This window comes from Notothenia rossii (assembly GCF_949606895.1).
Source record: "Notothenia rossii genome assembly, chromosome: 7".
Lineage (NCBI taxonomy): Eukaryota > Metazoa > Chordata > Actinopteri > Perciformes > Nototheniidae > Notothenia > Notothenia rossii.
The window spans coordinates 13,639,921-13,660,029 of record NC_136905.1 but is presented as its reverse complement, the minus strand read 5'-3'; the positions used below and the strand labels follow the sequence as shown (position 1 = coordinate 13,660,029).

The window sequence follows — 20,109 nt, the reverse complement described above, 5'->3', positions numbered from 1 at the left end:
AACTACGAGCCGCACTGAGGTAAACATGAGTTTGTCTTGGGTTTAAAGTAGAAGGTTATATAATACAGACGTTACATTAATATCTAAAAACAGGCTTGGTCTATTCAGTCTTCAGCGTTAATTTGTGAAACATATCCTATTTGTTTTTACTTATTACTGAAGTCATAGTGTTTCCTAGCTAGGAGTGAATCAACCTTCAACGTAAACCGTATCTTTGTTGTCATATAATAGTTATTCATGTGGATATGTGAGAGGCATTTACTGTGATTTGTGTCAGTGAGTCGTTCAAGTTAGTTTTAGACTTGTTCTGGATTTCTCATGATGACACTGCAACACAACTGTGTGATCTTGTATGAAAAGTTATGACCAAAACTCAGTGTAGTTATTTGACTATTAGAGCTGACTGCTCAGAAAGCTAAAGTTAACGTTGGTTATGGCAAAGACGTATCATCTCAATCATTTAGGATTTATATAAATTCAAAAGAGATTAACAACATGTAAAAGGGAAAACATTTATTTATTTTGCAATCATGTTCACACATACAGCAGGGTCTGTGAGGCCACATGACATTAAATGAGGATATCAAGTTAATAAAAACACAAGGGTTACGTGAAGCATTCAATTTCTAAATGTATTAACAATATTATAAATGTGTTAAAAATAGGGATATTCATTATAAGGACAGGTGAAAAACATTGAGTTACCCTTTATCAATCAATCTTTATTTATTGCCCCCAATTCTGTTTGCAGACAGATCAAAACGCAGTTAACACCAAATCAAAGCAAAATAGATTTAATTTGAAAGTTAACCCAACTATCAGATTCATAAAACATCCAAAGGCTAAAAGTAGATGCAATGCTTTGTTCTCGAGTTGAAGAGGCCTACCGTGCCGTTCTGGCCCATCAGACTAAGACCAATCGCACCGATGGAGGCAAGCAAGTGGAGGATGAAGATAATTCAAGAGGTAAAGCATTTCCCCACAGACACTACCTCAGCTACGAGGGTTTGGGTTCAGGCACGCCCAGCCAGCTTGAGCGCCAGTATCGACAGATTCGTGTCGACCGGGCATCCGAGCCGGTTTTGAACTACATGCAGAGGGAGCACAAGAGGGCAGCCGCTGCAGAGGGGGCGCTAATAGAACGGGACATACGTCAGCGGAGCCGAAAGATCGAGCGGCTTGTGGAGGACATGATCCAGGAGTCCATGGCACGAGGAGACTTTAGAAACTTGAGTGGAGCTGACAAGCCCCTCAACGCGACATCCGAGAGACCATCGCCGAGATCCGAAATGAGTTATTGGAGGAGAGAGCCAGGCTTGGTGACCCATTGGCTCCTAAAGGGCAAAGCAAATGGGAGCAGCTGTGTGAATCCGCAGAGGGGGATTTAGTGAAACTTAACAAGATGGTGGACGATTACAACCTCATTGTTCCGATGCTCAACATGCAAATGGTTCACTTCAGTTTATCACGAGAGATTGACCGAGCTGTGAAAGGAGAACACCAACACAGACTGGACCAGCAGAGAGAGAGAGAGAAAAGGAGCAAGAGAGGTGGAAGGAAGAGAAAAAAAGATCCAACGCAGTAACTAAGCTTCAAAACACTAAACAGCAAGGCCTGCTGTGTTGGATGAGGAACTTTCTCAGATTAAAATACTAAAACTCTGAATCAAACGAAACAGAAAAAATATGTAAAATCAATAGGGGTAATATTTTAGAGACACTTACAGTATATGCAATCAGAAATGATTCTGTCACCAATTTGTGCCTGTGTCACTGCTGTTGTGCAGATATGCTGGATTGTCATCAAGTGATATTGGCAAAGCAGTATTGAGCCACCATGGGTATGTGACTGTACAATGTGAGGAACTGCATGTGTTGATAAAGAGCATGAGGTACATTCTATGAAATTACTAATCTGAAAAAAAACACCTAACACTGTAAATTGTGGTGCTATGTAGGCAAGGGTGTAACTTTGGTTACACCCAGTGGGGGGGACACAAAACAGGGGGTCCTCCGCAATGAAACATTGTTCTCGATTTAATTCCATTTCCTGCCTTTCTACAAAAATATATTAGGGACTATGGTGTTAACTAATCCAAGAAAAATGTGTAGTGTGTATAATGAGTGTGCAAATGTATCTATCCATGAACCTGTTTTATTTGTGATGACCTCACATCCTATAGGGGAGTCCGGGGGCATGCACCCCCGGTAAGATTTTATTCTTTAAATTGAAGTTAAAAGCATCAATCTGGTGCACAAATTAAGAGATCTATGGATACAGCTCTCAACACTCATATGAAACAGAACTGTATATATTTCAATACTCCAAAACCATTAGAATATGCTCTGCAGCTGTAACTTTTAGTTTGTTTGAACTTATTCATTATAATTATTGTACAAAATTGTATAAGAATGCAAACATTAAGATCTGTTCTGTTTAAATTGATTATAGTATATTATCAATTCAGGTTAAGAAACTAGTGTTGCTTGCATCCTATTTTAAAGGCATTTCTTTTTATACTCTTCTAAAATGCAACAAAAAATGGGTTTGATTCTATTAATGTTGTCTTTTTTATTGCACTTTGGCAGCAGATTCGTGTGTAGCTTCAGATCTGAGCTGTCTTATTAGTAAGCCTAATTTATACTTTTGTAGCAACACTATTTTTATATAATGGCAAAGAAAGGGTTCAGATGTGGCAGCACTGCCACAAGTTCCTCTTTAAAGAGGGTCTTCAGTACAGGTGGCAATATTGTCACCTGCCTGCGCTCATCTCTGAAACCAGACCATGTAAACAGGCTGGTGTTTCTTGCAAAACATATTTAAGAGATGACATGAGCAGCCCTACCAGCATTTGCCATGGTGGCCAAAACATTTTTATTTGGTCTTAAATTGTAGTTCAACATTTATTTCCTGTTACTTCTGGACCATGACGGTTGGCCAGCCTTCAACGTTTAACTGAGTGGAATATGTTGAATATGTTTTACCAAAATGTTGGCTATGTTAAGGAGTTTTCAGTAGGTTGTGACAGTGCACTGCAACATATTTGATTTAATTTATTTTGGTCTAATTTATTTTTATTTATCATATTAATATATGTTTAGTATGGTTTTGGAAGTGCGCTCCAACATATTTGTTGATCTTGTTTATTGGTAAAATATTATTTGTTTTAAAGTTCAATAAATGGTCAATGAATAATCGTCAAAATAATCGTGATATCAATTATTGACCCAAATAATCGTGATTATGATTTTTGCCATAATCGCACAGCCCTAGTGCTATGTGACATTAAAAGTTAAGGTGGTCAAAAATCTAGTGTTACAGTGTATTAGATGTTTGACTGTGGGAAGTGTTTAAATAGCTAAATGTCTCATTCTAGTCTGGCAGCTGCTCCAGTGTTGCAGGGTTGCAGATGACGATGGGTTCCTTGCCTCTGGCTCCGTTTCCTGCAGCTTCCCTGTGCAGCGCCTGGGCGACGGCCCTGGACCGAGACACCACCTTGGTCCAGTCGTGGGCGATGTACTGGTGGTACGGATCTTGAGAGCTCTCAAGCTTCTTGGAGCGAATGTAGCTTAGCATGATGCCGAATGTGAAGAAGCTGAACATGCCAACCACCAGCAGGATATATAGCATGCCCTGAGACTGAGCGTTGGCCCTGGCTCCGGCTCCGGCCCCTTGGTGCACAGCCTGCTGGGTAGTGTAGTTCTGAGGCAGCTGTGGAGACAGCATGCCTGTGCTGTTGAGGCAGTGCTGCAGGAATGAGAGCAGGAGCGACTGCAGCTCTGTTGTGTTGATGTGTGACATGGCCGACCTCTGCTGGACGCTTAGCTAACTGCAACTGGAAGAGAGAGGAGACTGTAAGAAAAAGGTTCATCTCAAAGGTAATACCACTGTCTCTGGAGGAATTCAACTTTGGTTTACTATTGTAACCTTTAGCTTTAATACCTGAATTGTTCCTTCTAACATGTTACAACCACTCAGAGGCAAATTAGGACTTTATTCCTGAGTTGCAGATTGCTGATTTCATGAGTTGCCAAAAGATATTTCAAATCAAATCTGCAGGAATGTCGGCACATTAAAGTATTAAAAAAAAAGATTGAGTAGCTAAATGGGAGGCATAATAAGCAAGAAGACATTGATCTAAGTGTCACAAAGTAACATGTGCCTCAGAGTGATTTGAAAATAAATCCCAGTTATCCAGAATGTATACATTTGTATTAAGCAACGCATTTGTATGTCTTCATGTTAAAGTAACACGTTGGAATTGTATCCTGTGATGAGTACCGCAAAAAAACTGAAATGAAAGCGCTGAATAATCAAAATGCAAGGGATTTGGTGCCGTTAGATTAAAAGGGAACTGATACAAAAAGGCTTACCCACAAATAAGTGTTTTTTCATTATTCCTGCTACATGCAGTAAAAAGGAAAGCCTACCTTTCAAGCAAATGGAATTAGTTTCCGTTGTCATCAGCAAACATCGATCTTTTCAACTCGTGTCCAATCTCCAGCAGGATTAGAAGCAGCTCTTAAACTACACGTTGAATAGAAGCAACATTTACGCCTGTCTTGGTCATAATGGGCCCTCCTTCATGCTCATGCTTTTCTGGGAAGAGATATGCTGCATGATCAACTTGTCAACACTTTTAATGAAACGAGGAGGTCACAGGCCAAGGTCAAAAGCTCAGTATAGCGAGGCAGTGGTGTAGCTTGATTTAAACAACTCTACTGGTGAAACTAAAATTAACCAATGTATAGACGAGCATATTAATTGAGTAAGGATGTTGTCTTGTTTACTTGGTAAGATGTCATGATAGTCATTCTAAAAATATGTCATGTGGGTTTAATGTCTGTATGTTCAATGTGAAAAAGAATTGTGTGAAACCAGAAATCAAGAAAAAAACTATATTAAGTATTGCAAAGAGATACAGTTTTCATCATCAGCTAAAATACAGTGTTTAAATCCATTGTGTGAACAGTGTATGTGGATGGATGCATTGTCTTCATTATTTATCTAATCTCTAATGTCGCATTTTGCAGTAGGAGAAGGAGGTTCCAGGCTTCATCAGGAGAACAAAGCTGCTTTCAGAGCTGAGGACAGTCTGCAGCTCAGACTAGATCGTGTTTCACACTATCACCTCCAAACGTCCTTTAACTCTGTGTGTGTGTGTGTGTGTGTGTGTGTGTGTGTGTGTGTGTGTGTGTGTGTGTGTGTGTGTGTGTGTGTGTGTGTGTGTGTGTGTGTGTGTGTGTGTGTGTGTGTGTGTGTGTGTGTGTGTGTGTGTGTGTGTGTGTGTGTGTGTGTGTGTGTGTGTGTGTGTGTGTGTGTGTGTGTGTTCCGAAACCTATTAAACTGGATTTAAGGGTATTGGCAAGCAGTGCAAAGTCAAGAGATCCATGTTGTATCTTCTCCAAAACATTTTCAGACAAGGTATTCGCATTACCCAGGATTCTTACGAAAGATATTACAGGCAACATCCAGAAAACGTATGAAATTCTTCAGTAGTGGAAAATGGTAAGGTTATTATGTTACATTTCTTTGCCAAGACAGAAAAAGACAGAAAGCAAACCCATTTATAAAAACATGTATTTTATTCAAGTTAAATTACAAACTTTATCGTGCAGAAAACCACCATCGGATATGTTTAGTCCGACATCCTGACATCCTGACATCCTGCTTAACAATGAAAGATATCAATGTTATCATTCACTCTCACGTTAAAATCTCAAAATATAAAGAGTTACAACTTAGGCCTATCTATCATAAGATCATATTAATGTCATGAGCTGCATTAAGAGCAGCTTGTGGTACACAAATCAGCCCGTTGCACCACCAGTCAACTTGAAACTATTTTATCGACACACATTTCTGTTTTCACTATTGATCCTGTAGAACTGAGTGCTAAGGCATGCAGATAAATACGTGCCAGTGCTTTTAAGTGTTAATAAATGCTGAATTAATAAGTCAGTCGTTTGTCAATAGTCGTTTAGATAACCGATAAACTTGTTATGACCTAGAGGAGCAGCATTACCAAGGTTTCTTGCATTTCTACATCTCATTGTTTTAAGTTGAATACTTCTGTGTTATCAGGACTTTATCAAACGCAGTATGCAAAAAGTAAAAACATAATTTTAGGAAATTATCTCTGGGAATTTCAAAAATGTTTATGATTAAAGTATATAATTGACTATTCAAAGATTCATAACAATTTAGATTTACTAAATTGAAGGCCATTTGTTTTCAAAGACCTTGAAAAAAGACTTTTTTCACAATTCTACAAACGTTCATCTGATTCTGGTTACAGTTAATAATGCAGGGTGGATTCAGTATAAACAACCGGGCTTCTGCCAAAGTGTTTGAAATGAACTTCTTATACAGTAATTGTGCCATTTGTGGTACAGTTAGAAGCTTCAATCTTGCAGAGAAGATCTTTTTTACCTGATGGATACAAAATAAAGACAGTTAAACAGAAACACGTGCTTTCATATGTGTCATATGATCACATTTTCCTAAATAAGACGTTGCGCAAGCCAGCATTTGTGTATAATTGTTTAGGATGAATCCAACTCACTGGTAATGTCACTTTAGCTGCACCCCATCACAGTTGTCTTTTGCAAGCCTAGAAATTAAAAAGAAAAGATGTGCTAAAAAGATTTATCTGAACCTCATTGTATGCAAACACTTATAGTATATACTGTATTCAAATGTATGACCCAGTTTAATGTTGAATACAATCAATCAATTTGGTAATGCATCCCCTAAAAGACAATGACTCACACTGCCTGAGCTTTGAGAGCTTTGTGGGTCTCCCGAGCTTCGTACTCTTCTGAAATCTTCTTGTAGCAGTAGATCAGAACCCCAATGAGCCACAGCTGCAGAACCACGATCAGCACGTACATCATGATCTCTGCGATCACCGATGTCAGCTCCCGATTGGCTGGGGAAGAAAAGCAACGTGTAGCAAAATAGAAGAAGCGTGTCTGCAGGCTTAAGTCTTTTGTGCAGAGTCTTAAGGAAGTTAAAAATATAGATTAGATGTAAAAAAAATCTGTTTAAGTCATAACCTACAATCATGAACCTAGAAATGCTTTAAAACGGGGGGAACGTCAACTGTGGCTCTGAAAAGTGAAACAAAATAAAGCCGATGCAAGAGTGCCTTAGAATTGCATTATTTCTAGGTTTTAAAAGGAGGAAAAGTATTGTTATCCACATTTTAGGTCTCTCAATAACTGAGTTGAGTGTAAAACCACTCTTACATTGTTTTTGGCAATGTTATCAAAAAGTGTATTGTTCTCCTATAGAGCCAAAGTTCTGTCCCCTGTGTTGAACTGCGTTTTGGATTGTGTTTACTTGATTGGCAGGTCATACTTAAGTCACTGTTTCTTGTTTATCCAATCCCACCCACGCTCCGCTTTATTATCAAAACCTTGGACACCAACTAATATTTCTCCCTAAGTCCAAGTGTCAGACAACCTTTTAGAAATGGTATGCCAGTGTTTTTAAATATTGCTGGATCACAAAAAATACCCTGTGTTATTCTGGATCGTTGTGACAAAAATAAACAGTTTCCTCAAAGAATATATTTGCATTTGAACTTCTAACTGTTCAAGGCCCAAACTCTAAAATGATCAAATATTTGAAACATACATTAGTCACAGGGGGCATTTTCCACATAATTATTAGGCTACTTGCATATCTTTCTGAACATTTGTACATAGTTTTATTACATATTTTACTAAAGTGAAGGACCTGAGCCTTTACACATGTACACCCCACCTACCTACAGCCACCACAGTGAGCTCCACCTCCTTCTCCACAGTGACGTTCTCATTGTACTGCCGCAGGAAGAGGGTGCGGTGGATTGTGCAGCGGAATGTCCCCGTTTCATTAAAGGTGACGTTATGGATGTAAATGGCTCCTATTTGTATGTCGTTGTTTTTTGTCCCATGCCACTCTAAACGGTTGCTGAAATCCTCATCCATGATGTTGGCATTGGGGTGTTCATAGTGGAAAATCTGAGAGGAGGAAACAAATGGGAATGTTTTCAATATTCCTGTAATCCAGGGAAAGATTTAAGAGCATACATACTCTCAGTCAGATGTCTTGCTTTAAGTATACACACTACAATAACTTATCTCTAGGGATATGGCCCACAGGATTATCAAAGACCCCATCACCCCAGCAACACTCTGTGCCTTCACAACTTCATGCCATTCATCTGTTTGCATCTCACATATTTAACTATTATTAGGGTTTCATTTCACTGTACGGCATTTACATTACATTAGCTCATTTTATTCTATTTTACCTGCATATAGTTAACTTTGCATGCATTGCATATAGCACCATTCTCTTGCACCATTTTCTCACTTCTCTGTTTCTTCTTGTTGTTTCTTCTTGCACTTTTTTTTTATGTCTTATATATATTTAAGTTGTATTATTGGTTTACATTGCCTAAACTGTAGCTGTGAATACGACAATAAACCCCTTTGAACTTTTATAGAAATGTTTCTCCTTAGTAGCTTCAAATGATGGGAAATGTAGCACATCCTTCTAGAAAAGCAGAAATACTAAACATTATATTCATGATAATAACATTGTAAAAGATAACAATAGAAATATAGAGTAGAACACGAACCAAAATAAAGTTAGTGTCTTCATAAAGTAAAGCTAGAATACAAAAAGGAAATAGGCTTACAAAAATGTACCTTATGGGACAGTATTACAGTTGCCCCTCTCATTCAGAAACCCTAGCCAGCTTTTTTCATTCCTGTTAAAGGTCACCTATTATGCAAAATCCACTTTTTCATGTCTTTTATACATCAACATGTGTCCCCTCTGTGTAAAGAGATTCTGAAAGTTTCAGGAAAAAAGATTCTCTCACTTGTTGTCCTGATCCATTTCTATAAAAACCTGTCTGAAAAGGAGCTGATCAGATTTTGGCCACTTTATGATGTCATAACGATGTTTTGGCTTGTATCACCTGAATCTCCTCCTAGAGCACCATTGTGTTCTTTTTAACCAAATATCTCTCGGGGGGCGTGGGGGCGTGGCTCCTTATTTTCATCTAAAGTAACAGACAGAGAATCAGCACTTTTGAAACAGGGCTGAATCAGAGGGGTTTATGGGATGCTGCATTGCATGATCTGTTTGGTATTTGGAGCCAAACACTTCAGAAACATGTTTTGGATATATCTGAGACCTATAATATATTGATGAAAAACAGTATAATAGGGGACCTTTAAAGGTTGTTGTGAACTCACTGGCTTGAAATCCTCCACTCCCAGCGGTTTGAAGTGCCAGTCCACCGTGGCTCGGGCGGACACCTCCTCTCTCTTCTTACAGGAGATGCAGCCCAGCAGGAATCCTTCTCCTGCCACGGCTTCAGTCATGGAGTCCACCTCTGCACAGCCGCCATGGCACTGAGACACTACCGAGGGAGAGGGGGACAAAGAAGGATTTAAAATAACGAAAAGAGACAAGAATAGGTAAGACAGGTAGAGCATGCAAGGGTATAATTATAGTGCTTACTTCTTATTTATCTTAAATATTATATGAGGAACTTTACTTTTCTTGGTAATTAATCAAGCACTTGCACTCGTCTATATACTATCTGTATATTAACTGATGCTGTAATCCATATATGTTTTTTAACCTATGATGTAGGTCTGATGGTGTTTTTTGTTTTTGTTTAGCGGTCATATGAGAAAAGGCAAGTTTATGTAGAATCTTTTAAAATCAAAGCAAAGTTCTTAACACAAGACATAAAAAGACAACATATAAAACAAACGCAGCAAATCAACTAAAACAGTGGTTCCCAACCTGTGGGCCGCGGCCCCCTGGTGGGCCGCGAAGGTATTGCAAGTGGGCCGCCAAATCTTTTCCAAAATAGTATGATTTTTGTGGGGGGGAAATCAGATAAAAATATACAGAATAATATTTAAAATGATATAAAAAATGTAATTATTCTTTTCATCATTGCATTTTTCCTTAAAATATTAGATATGTGACGAGCAGAGAGATAGGAACATTTGTTGTAATCGGCCGGACTACTTTGCTGCGGGACCGGCGGGACAGCTCTGCACTTGATTGATGCTGATTGTGTAAACTGTAATTAAGTTAGAGTAGAGCAGAGTATTAAAATGGATAGCTGGCTAGCAACAGGGAGTATTAAAAGGAAAGAGAGACCAGAGGCTGTCAGTGAATCGACCGGTGATCTCCTGGCCGTCAAACAAAAAAGAAGAGTTCGAAGAAAGTACAGTGCTGAGTACTTAGCGCTGGGATTTTTTTGGACAGGCACAGAAGCTGAGCCGTTACCGCTGTGTGTCGTGTGCTTTGAGACTTTGTCAAACGAAGCCTTGAAGCCATGTAAACTGCGCCGTCACCTCGAGACAAAACATGGACAATATGCGACCAAGCCGCGGGATTTTTTTCAGAACAAGCTCAGGGAGTATCAGAGCAAAAAGAAGTTAATTGAGCATATGGGCTGTGAGAACACAAATGCTGTGGAAGCGTCTTTTCGGTTCTCCCAACTCATTGCCAAAGCTGGAAAACCACACACCATCGGCGAGGATTTAATTCTTCCCGCTGCAAAACAGATCGTTCAGGTGATGTTGGGAGAGAAGGCAGTGCAGCCTATCAACCTCGTTTCATTGTCGGATAATACGGTCAAACGAAGGATTGATGAAATGGCAGATAATGTGTTGGAGCAGCTGATCCAAAGCGTAAAAGAGAGCCGCTTTTACGTGCTCCAACTGGATGAGTCAACCGACGTCGCAAGTCTGGCAAACCTGCTTGCTTATGTGCGATACGAAAATGGTGGCGAGATAAAAGAGGAGTTTTTATTTTGTAAACCTCTGCCTACCCGTTCAACTGCTGAGGCCATTTTTCACACTGTGAACACTTTTATTGTTTCCAATGGGATTGACTGGTCCAAATGTGTTGGATTGAGCACTGACGGAGCCCGTGCAATGCTGGGACAGCACAGCGGGGTTGTCCGACGTGTGAAAGCGGTGGCTCCGCGGGCAACATCTGTCCACTGCAGCATACACCGTGAAGCACTTGCTACAAAGGAAATGCCCCCGGATCTGAAGACGGTTTTAGATGAGGCGGTCAAAGCTGTCAACTTCATCAAGAGCCGTCCACTGCAAACACGTTTATTTGCGGTGTTATGTGGAGAGATGGGCAGTGATCATCACCAGCTACTGTTACACACTGAAGTGCGGTGGCTCTCCCGAGGCAAAGTCCTGACGCGACTGTTTGAGTTGCGTGATGAAGTGCATGTGTTTTTTTCTCGACACAACGTTTGAACTCGCACACCGCTTCAGGGATTTTGAGTGGTTGGCTAAGTTGGGTTACCTGGCTGATATTTTCAGCCACTTAAATGGACTCAACCTCGGTCTTCAAGGGATAACAGTGAACATATTCAATGTCCAGAATAAAGTTGAAGCAACCATAAGAAAGCTGGCGCTGTGGGCTAAGCGTGTCGAGCAGTCAAACTATGACTCGTTTGAAAATATGGCTGATTTTCTGACAACGGAACAGAGTCCACTTCCCATCACCGTGAGCAACGCTGTCAGAGAGCACCTACAAGGTTTGAGGACCCAGCTGCGCGCATACTTCCCCATCCCAGATGTGCAGTACAACTGGATAGAAAACCCATTCGCCAGCCACAGTGATGAGGCTCTCGCTGCTTTGAGTGCAAAAGAGCAAGACAGTCTCCTTGATCTCTCTTGTGACACCGCGCTGAAGCTGATCTTCTCACAGAAGCACCTGACAAACTTCAGGCTTCATGTTGCTTCTGAGTACCCTGATCTGGCTAACAGAGCTGTGAGATTCCTGATGCCTTTCCAAACGACGTACCTCTGTGAGACTGGATTTTCTGCACTCGTGGGATTAAAAACTAAGTACAGAAACCAACTGAATGTTGAGCCAGATCTTCGACTGAAACTTTCATCCATTGTGCCAGACATCAAACATCTGGTTGCCGCCATGCAACACCAGCCGTCTCATTAGGTGAGTCAACATATTGTGGGCCTGTTGTTGGACTGATCCACTGCAGCTTTATAGAAGCTTTAATTTTATTTCGTTGCAAGTATTGCTTTTACTTGTATGTAAATATTTTTCTGCTGTCGAGGCTTAACATTACATGCATAGTTTTGAACTTTATCTGTGCACTGGTTTGTTTGTTTGTAGGCAGATGATTTAATGTTAAAATACAAAGTGTAATTTTTCATTAATGAGCCCAAGCAGAATTTACATCATCTTTACAACGGATTTGTGTTTATTTGTAGGCCTATCGATTTAATGGGCTTACTTTTGATATTTGGATTTTGTTTTGATTTGATTTTGGATGTCAAATTGTTATATATGAGAATGCATTTCTCCATTGTTGATGGATATAGTTATTTATTAATCATTTGATAATTAGCCGGTTACAGACAGCCCATTGCTTGTCATTTCTGATATCTGTGTGGTGTTGATGGACAGCTCCTTTAATAATTGTGTGTGTGTGTGTGTGTGTGTGTGTGTGTGTGTGTGTGTGTGTGTGTGTGTGTGTGTGTGTGTGTGTGTGTGTGTGTGTGTGTGTGTGTGTGTGTGTGTGTGTGTGTGTGTGTGTGTGTGTGTGTGTGTGTGTGTGTGTGTGTGTGTGTGTGTGTGTGTGTGTGTCTCCTCACTGCTGTGTTAGCGACTGTAGAGCTTCCAACATGTTTCTCTTGTATTCAGTGCTCCATTTATGTTCAAATTTTAATAAAAAAAAGTGCTTTGAGAACGCATTATATGGCCTCTGTATTTATGGGAAGGTGGGCCTCGAAAAAATGTAAGACTTAAAAGTGGGCCCTGAGTTGGAAAAGGTTGGGAACCACTGAACTAAAACATTAAGCAGGGGGATTACAATTACAGTCCAGAGAGAGATATTGCAGTTCATTTTAGTTTTATAAATTAACTTGGTAAAAGATATCAGCCACAAATAAAAAAACATTTTGAACTTTATTGCAAGCTTTCTGTCTCAGAGAAACAGCTTGCTATTTTCTCTGAGTTTCTTAAAACACCTAAAAAAGGTATTAAAGGATATGGTAGAGATTTAACCAATCATAGTTGTTAATAAACTACCATTGATAAAATTGCAAATATAACACTGTGATAGATGATATTACTATTATTGCAATTTAGCTACTTCTTTTGAGGATTGTATTTTATGAGAAAGCTCTGCAGTACCCCGAAAAAATAGAAGCTCCCTTTAATTAACACATGCAACTTTACCCAGCAACATAAATGATGTTGTACTTACCGAAAAGATTGAAGACAACCAAAAGAGACAAGTGGCATATCATATCTGCTGGAGCAACTTATGTCCAGCTGTTTGACAAAATATTGAACTTTCCTTGCGGAGAAATATCTGTGGCGATTGACGTGACTGTCATAATGCTTCTTGATCCCCGAATAATTCCATGTTCTTCACGGCAAACCAATTTAATCCAGAAAGTCCAATAGATTAACAATGTTGTATTTTACAAATGCCAAAAATGAAGGAAAGTAAATGTTTACAAAAAGAACCCGAGTCACCGTGTGTCTTCACACTAGTTTTAAGTCTCAACTGCAGTCTCGTATGACTTTAGACAAGCTATATTAAGAGCGTGTGAATCCAGGAGCGTTGGCCGTTGTGAGTGTTGAACACCGGCAGGAAACCTGAGATGACGAGACCTATTCCATTACTTCAGCATGGCCGTCTATAAACCAGACTCCAGACAAGTTCTTATGATTTATAGATTGACAAAGAAAGTTCTCTCAAACAGGAAACTTTTCCATCCTGTTAAAGGTTTTTTATTATTAAAAGTGTAATTATTAGTAAAGAGCTTACAAAAGTCATGCATGCTTTAGTTATTTATTTTGCCAACCGTTATAATATCTGTGGGAAGAGATCAGCATTCTGGTCTATGTATTGAAGTCTTTATTCATTCTTTAATTTAAAAAAGAAGAAGCAAGGCGGGCATGCAAAATCATCCCTGACATGTTTTGTTAAACAAATTAATTCAGAGAAACACATGCTGAAGTAAACAACCATGTGAGGCTTAAAGGACTAGCTGTACAAACATACCATTACATGATATGCTGCTTTAGTTTTATCTGTTTTTCTTTCCCTCGCCACAGGTCAGAGGTCATGATCGGCTTCAGGGATTCAGTTCTTTGCTCAAGGACACTTCAGCAGAGAAGCCTTTGCTCCAGTATTTTTGAATGTTGGGTAATTCAAAGCACCCCTTATGTTCCCCTCTGTCTATCTGTCTCCATTAGTCAGTGTGTCCTTCCTATTCTCTTCTTAAAACATACTTTTATTGTAAAGCGTATCTAGATTTTATCTGAGGTGCCATTGTAATAATATTATAATCTTTCATTTGCATTTTCTTTTTCAGTTTTCTCTCTGCAAAACACTTTGTACCTTTTTTTACGAGTGCTCTGTAAATAAATTATATTATTATTATTATTATTATTATTATTATTATTATTATGTATTGTTACTTTTTTTTGCAGTAATTGAATAACGCATGTAATTCAAAGTGATAAGTATAAATATGACCCATTTAATCTTAAACAATATAATGTGATGCATGCTTCCAGCTAAATTACAGTATGTGCCAGGGATGGTTTTCTATCCTCGATGTTATATTTGATAAATTATTAAAAATCAGCTTTGAATTTTCTAATTTGTTGTGTGCTGTTTAGATGAACTTGCAACCCAATATGCAATTACCATGCCAGTCAACAACACACTCAGGATCAATCTGTCGAGTTGGATAGTGATACTCATGAGTCATGACTAAGCTCATTTCAAATCTTCAAAAAGTGTGTCTGTCTGTTTATCTTGTCTTTCATTCAACTGTGCTTGGGATGTGGAAAGTTAACTCGCTCCAGCCTTGCTTTAATACTCTCAGATCTCATCAGACAAGTTGATATTGGCCGAATTCATGGGGAACTCTGGAAAGCTGCAATGTCATTCTCCATACCTTTTTGAGTTTAATTTTAAAGCGTTTAAAAAATATATAATATAAAATATAGTGCTTGGGATTGTGTACTGAACTTGTGTATGAGCTAAATGCTAAATAGAATTTGTTATGGAAAATACCTCATCTGTTCTTATTTTCTGTTAGACTTCATTGCCTGAAAGATGGACTGTTGTAAATGTTTTCATAACTATAATCAATTAAAAGTAATCTCATTTGAATATTCTGTTTCCTCGTCTGCTTTTTACATTACATTACATTTAGCTGATGCTTTATCCAAAGCGACTTACAATAAGTGCATTTGACCAGGAAGATACAAACTTGAAGAAAACAGAATCATATAAGTACATCAGGTTTCATAGAGCCAAAACATTTCAAGTGCTACTCAACTGGCTTTAGATAAGCCAGTCCTTTATTAGTATATAAGTGCTTTGTTAGTAATTCTTTGTTATTAGTTCAATCGCTCGAAGTGGAGTCGAAAGAGATGAGTTTTCAGTCTGCGCCGGAAGATGTGTAAGCTGTCTGCTGTCCTGATGTCAATGGGGAGCTCATTCCACCATTTTGGAGCCAGGATAGCTTTTGCTCTTTCTTTAGCCGCCGCCTATTTTAATTTGCTAAAGTGATGATTTCATCTCGTGGTTATTTCTTCTTTAACAGTCTTGTTTGGTGAATCACACATGATATGGTGAAGTACATTAGAATTTCCCTCTCAGGCGATGATGATGCAAACTATATTCATAATTGTTGCAAAAAAATAAATCACCCACCCATTTAATTCCCTCTGGTTCAGTTACTGAAACCAGAAAAGGTTACACAGCTTCTTTCCTCAACAGTTTTTATATCTGCCTTCAAAGGGACTGACAGTCAGTCAATGACAGAAAAACAAGTCCACTGAAGTCAAGGCTGACAAAACAGACATTGACTAAAGGCCTTGCATGTTGATAGAGATTCACATGGTCGATGCAATCAGTGTGACGTGATGACGGTAATGAGTCGTTTTTCTCATTAAAAGGAATGTCTTGTCATGTGTTTAACATGTCCCCCCCGAAGGCTGAACAAACATTTTCTTTAAAAAAAAGAAAATGTTCAGCTGTAGGGGTGTGTGTGTTAGTGTGTGTGTGTGTGTGTGTGTGTGTGTGTGTGTGTGTGTGTGTGTGTGTGTGTGTGTGTGTGTGTGTGTGTGTGTGTGTGTGTGTGTGTGTGTGTGTGTGCCTGTGTGTGTGTGTTTGTGTATTCTGGCTGAAGTAGAGGTCACGGATGTTGTCATGTGATATAACCAGATGACACAGTGAAGCGCTTGATAAGGGTCCTCACCTCTTTTAACCTTCTCGCAGCCTGTGAATGCTAATGACAATTAAAATTAACCGAGCCATCTTTGAAATCACGCATGAGATCAAGAGAGGAGTGTGAGTAAGACCTTGGATTGGCTCACACACACAAGAGGGGGGGGGGGGGTGATTTCAAGGAAATGTTGACATATGATAAACCCTGTGTGTGAGGGTTGTGTATATGAGGCTGTGCTGCACCTTTTTGACCCTACACACGCATACACAGAGGGGGGTGACACACCTCCTTTCTCGCTATGCTGGTGGTGTTTTTTTTATTTTTAGCACAGATCGAGTTTCCAGTCCCCCGATTCAGCAGCCTGAGGTGCTCAGCAACACAACTCCCTATCCTAGAGCCGTTTGTTGCCTGCTCGGCTATATAGCACAGACGTTGATCCTCTGTTTTGAAATGGAGCCCGTGAAGTGACGATTGCAGGAGCGGTCACAGGGAGTGAGAAGACGGAGGATGCCTGGTAATTCTAAAGATAATTTAAAACTGCCATTTCATTGTGATGCTCTGCCATCGATTTGAAAGGATACAGAAGAAAGTGCTGGCCGAAAATATTAACTAAAAACCAGGTAAAGGCAAATCAATGACAACAAAAGATGGGCATTTTTTAGGATATGTGTGGACAAATAGTGCATTTTGCTTTTAGAAAAATACTTTATTTCAATAAGGGTTTTACCATTTTCTGTTCTAAAGCTTTTAAAGTTTAAAGTGTGAGGATTTCTAATCATATTGTGTATTTTGTAAGTATGCCATGACTGCTGATCATTATGGAAATAACATTGAAATATGCAAAGTAGGTATTAATGATGATGGAGGTGGGCATTATAACTGAGTCGAGGTTTGAGTAACACTCCCTATGCAGTACACTCAATGTTCAGATTGTTGAAAAAGAGCTAATATGATTAGTCAGTTAATTAAGCAGTGACCCAATAAATATAAATCTAAGCTGCAATTATTTGTATCATCTAATTTTTTGTTTTCAGGCAAAAATGTGCTTCTTTTAGACTCTTACTTATGATGATTTGTTCAATTTTGTGTTTTAGTGATATACCCAGAATATCCTTGGGTTTTGGATTGTTGGTTGAACAAAAGAATACATGTTTCACCAGTCACAGCATTTCTTTTTTAATAATTGGTCATAAATAATTATTTTCTCAATTCATCTGAAATGTAAATCTCAAAATGCATAAAATCATTGTTTGTTCTTTTGTTTCCAGCTTCAGTCAAGGTGACTTGTGGCTGTGTTTACTGCAAGTGGCCTGGAGGAGAGGATATCCAATGTCCTACAGGATGCATCCTACCAACAATACTGCATGACACCATATGAAACAATGCAGCGGCAGGAGGCGAGGGGTGAGATAAATACGCTATGCTGCTGCTACTGTAACTATACAATTTCCTGATCTATCTATCTATAGATGCACTATGCCCTAATTTATTTTTGTACTGCTTACAAATTATATTATTAAGAATTCAATTTCTGCTTAATACAGTTTAAAAAAATGTAGTGATGTAAATTATGAGTTATCAGGTTACACATAATCAATGCAAAACACAGTGTTAGACACTAGAGGTCGCAATGTTTCTATTAATTTCGGCCAAATAACAGTTCCCTTCAATTTAACTCTGAAATTATACTAAATCTGGGGATTAGCATGTACTTGTTGCTCATGGTGTACTGAGATGTGTTTCAAAAATCAGATTAGTGAAATTGTATGGGACTGCTTTGTTTTTTCTCCTCATAATCAAACCACCTAGTTGTAACAACAGGCCCAGTTCATGCGTCAAATGCGGTCGATTTGTTTGAAATTATTTAAAAGAGTATATTTGTTGAGGGAGAAATCGTTTCTTTATCAATGGCTTGTGTTGTGATGTAAACACTGGTCTTATTCTCACGCCACATCCTCTGGACTGTTATTTTCCCCGGGCTGTACCACAAAGTTTGCCGGAGGGGTGTTAGTATCGTCTTGCTGGTTCATTTGAACATGTAATAACGTATTAATTACATCATTTTTTATAATTTCTGAAATAAGGACATTGAAAAGGTTTCGTGGCTCTTTTTAAGTTAAATATATGAAGCAAAGATAAATATTCTCTTAATGAGACTTCTTGTATCCCCCCACGTACTAAGTAATTCAGTCGACTGACTGGCGTTGCTTTTCACTTTTCGACGAAAAAGCTATTGTCTGTTACTTTATAACCAAGTTTGTACGCTCCTACTGCTAAGCTAACTTCGGTCGTTAGCTTCACCTTTAGTTAATAACATTGTTTTTAAAGTGTTTTTAAAGTGATAATGAAAGACGTCGGGGTAGTACTTTATATGCTGGAAGTTAAAGCCTGCTAGGCAGATAGTCATCTTTGTGTGAGCTGTCGGCCTTCAGAGCTTGGGGAAAACGTTAGCTAAATTTGGCTGCGTTTAGCGTTAGCTGGCGTATGGCTAACTGCTAGCTGCTGCCGGCAAATGCGTCTTCACGTACCTAAGTATGTTGATGTGTTCCTGCGAAAAAGTGGATTTTAACATTACTTCGCGCACCGTCGCTCGGCTTGTTTTCGAGGCCGAGCAAGACAACAGCAACGGAGGGATTTCATCCAATGGGAGGTAGGATATCCAACTTTCCCAGGCTGCAAAGCTTATCATATTGAGACCGAATTTGTGTCTCCAAGACAACTGTCCTTGGTTCTTTAAAACGCACACAATACCATGTCAGGAGATATAAGCGGTTGGCGTTGTTTCAACAACAACGTTGAGCACAACATACTGAGTACTGGTTTGAATTCGCAGGAGCAGCTGTTCCTCGGAACTTGTGTGTGCCTCACTCAGTGAGTCTATGGTCACTTTGCAGGAACTATTTGTCTGTTTGTGTCACATCTAAAATCGCTGTTTTTCCGTGTGTGATTGTGTGTGATAAAAGCTTGACGTGGCCTATGTTTCATGTAAAAAAAAATATGGCTGTGTGGACCAGGGAGTGAAGGCTATACGGGGATTATGGTGGATTACTCTGTACAAACAAGTATGTGCCAAGATTGGTCTTGTTCAAACAGATCACAGCAAATACTGTCAGACGTGCTTGGGTCTTTGAAAGTGAATGCTTTGAAGGCAGACAATGGAATGACCCAATCCGTCCCTGTTGGAGGACACATATGCAGTATGTGTTAATGTTGTTATGACCTTGATACTGATAGCCCATAGTTGGAATTATACTTTGTTATCGGTGGTATAAACTATGTTTTTTTTTTTTTTTAAAGGTGCTGTTTTAGTACATTGCTACAGTGTCTGACATCGGCTTTGTGGGATTCTTTGTCTAGGGATTTTAGATGGAGAACCTGTGTGTTGATACAGATCCGTCCATGGGCAAATAGGCTTTCCTTTGCAACACATGGTGGTTAAAATCTCTCTTGATATCTCTTATTCTCCATTTATGATAAATCCAGAGTGGCAGTGTCAGTCAGTCCCATGCTCTCCCAGTTATTGCTATTTCTGAGTTGCTTGAAGGGAGAAACTGTTCAAATATTCAGCTAAAGTAACTTTATATTCTCCAGTCGTAGGCAAAAGAACAAAAGTAACATAAACTAGCCCACTTTAAATAAATCCTATCGATCGTCCCTCTTACGGGAAAGTATAACATTGCCAATACATCATCATCATTATATGATACCTCATATTCCCAGAACTGGCAGAGCACAAAGTATCAAAGACCAGACAGAAATAGCTTTAGTCTCGCAGTCATTTGTTTTAGTGTAAACGTACATGATTTTATGATTTTATTTTTAGAAAAGTGGC

General features: G+C 39.1%; 4 protein-coding genes and 1 long non-coding RNA gene across 10 annotated transcripts in view; 3 read left to right on the top strand and 2 right to left on the bottom strand.

Annotated features, from left to right (window-relative positions):
• Positions 1 to 348: 348 nt before the first annotated feature.
• On the top strand, positions 349 to 6,139 carry dnajc28 (DnaJ (Hsp40) homolog, subfamily C, member 28). Its single transcript, XM_079693648.1, is given in 5 exon segments — positions 349 to 1,248; positions 1,251 to 1,522; positions 1,525 to 1,840; positions 3,377 to 3,525; positions 5,034 to 6,139. Coding segments are annotated over 3 exon segments (795 nt in total). The 5' UTR covers positions 349 to 857; the 3' UTR covers positions 1,657 to 1,840; positions 3,377 to 3,525; positions 5,034 to 6,139.
• On the bottom strand, positions 3,373 to 5,042 carry LOC307046333 (potassium voltage-gated channel subfamily E member 1-like; the record flags this gene model as incomplete). Its single annotated transcript, XM_079692731.1, has 2 exons — positions 4,431 to 5,042; positions 3,373 to 3,835 (listed from the first exon to the last, which is right to left on the bottom strand). Exon 2 carries the CDS (start codon positions 3,799 to 3,801, stop codon positions 3,373 to 3,375), a length of 429 nt encoding a protein of 142 aa, XP_079548857.1. The 5' UTR covers positions 3,802 to 3,835; positions 4,431 to 5,042.
• Positions 5,564 to 13,649, bottom strand: LOC307046971 (sodium channel regulatory subunit beta-1). The gene is made up of 6 exons (XM_079693649.1): positions 13,286 to 13,649; positions 9,258 to 9,424; positions 7,775 to 8,009; positions 6,772 to 6,931; positions 6,566 to 6,613; positions 5,564 to 6,432 (listed from the first exon to the last, which is right to left on the bottom strand). The coding sequence occupies exons 1-5, from the start codon at positions 13,326 to 13,328 to the stop codon at positions 6,574 to 6,576; spliced, it is 645 nt and encodes a 214-aa protein (XP_079549775.1). The 5' UTR covers positions 13,329 to 13,649; the 3' UTR covers positions 5,564 to 6,432; positions 6,566 to 6,573.
• On the top strand, positions 9,329 to 15,216 carry LOC307046972. The gene is made up of 2 exons (XR_013810302.1): positions 9,329 to 9,482; positions 14,146 to 15,216. It is a non-coding gene; the product is annotated as an uncharacterized lncRNA (long non-coding RNA).
• Positions 15,217 to 16,592: 1,376 nt separating this feature from the next.
• The window catches only part of gramd1a (GRAM domain containing 1A), a 38,800-nt gene continuing 35,283 nt past the window's right edge, over positions 16,593 to 20,109 (top strand). Inside the window, exons 1-2 of one of the 6 annotated variants that reach the window (XM_079640449.1) lie at positions 16,593 to 16,897; positions 17,546 to 17,681. Coding sequence is in view for 1 of the 6 variants with exons in the window: in XM_079640450.1 (XP_079496576.1) it covers positions 18,812 to 18,927 (116 nt within the window). In the remaining 5 variants the exon portion in view is untranslated. Of the gene's footprint in view, positions 16,898 to 17,545; positions 17,682 to 18,520; positions 18,928 to 20,109 lie in introns of those variants that run through there. The other 5 variants (XM_079640447.1, XM_079640446.1, XM_079640452.1 and 2 more) reach the window with 5 other exon arrangements.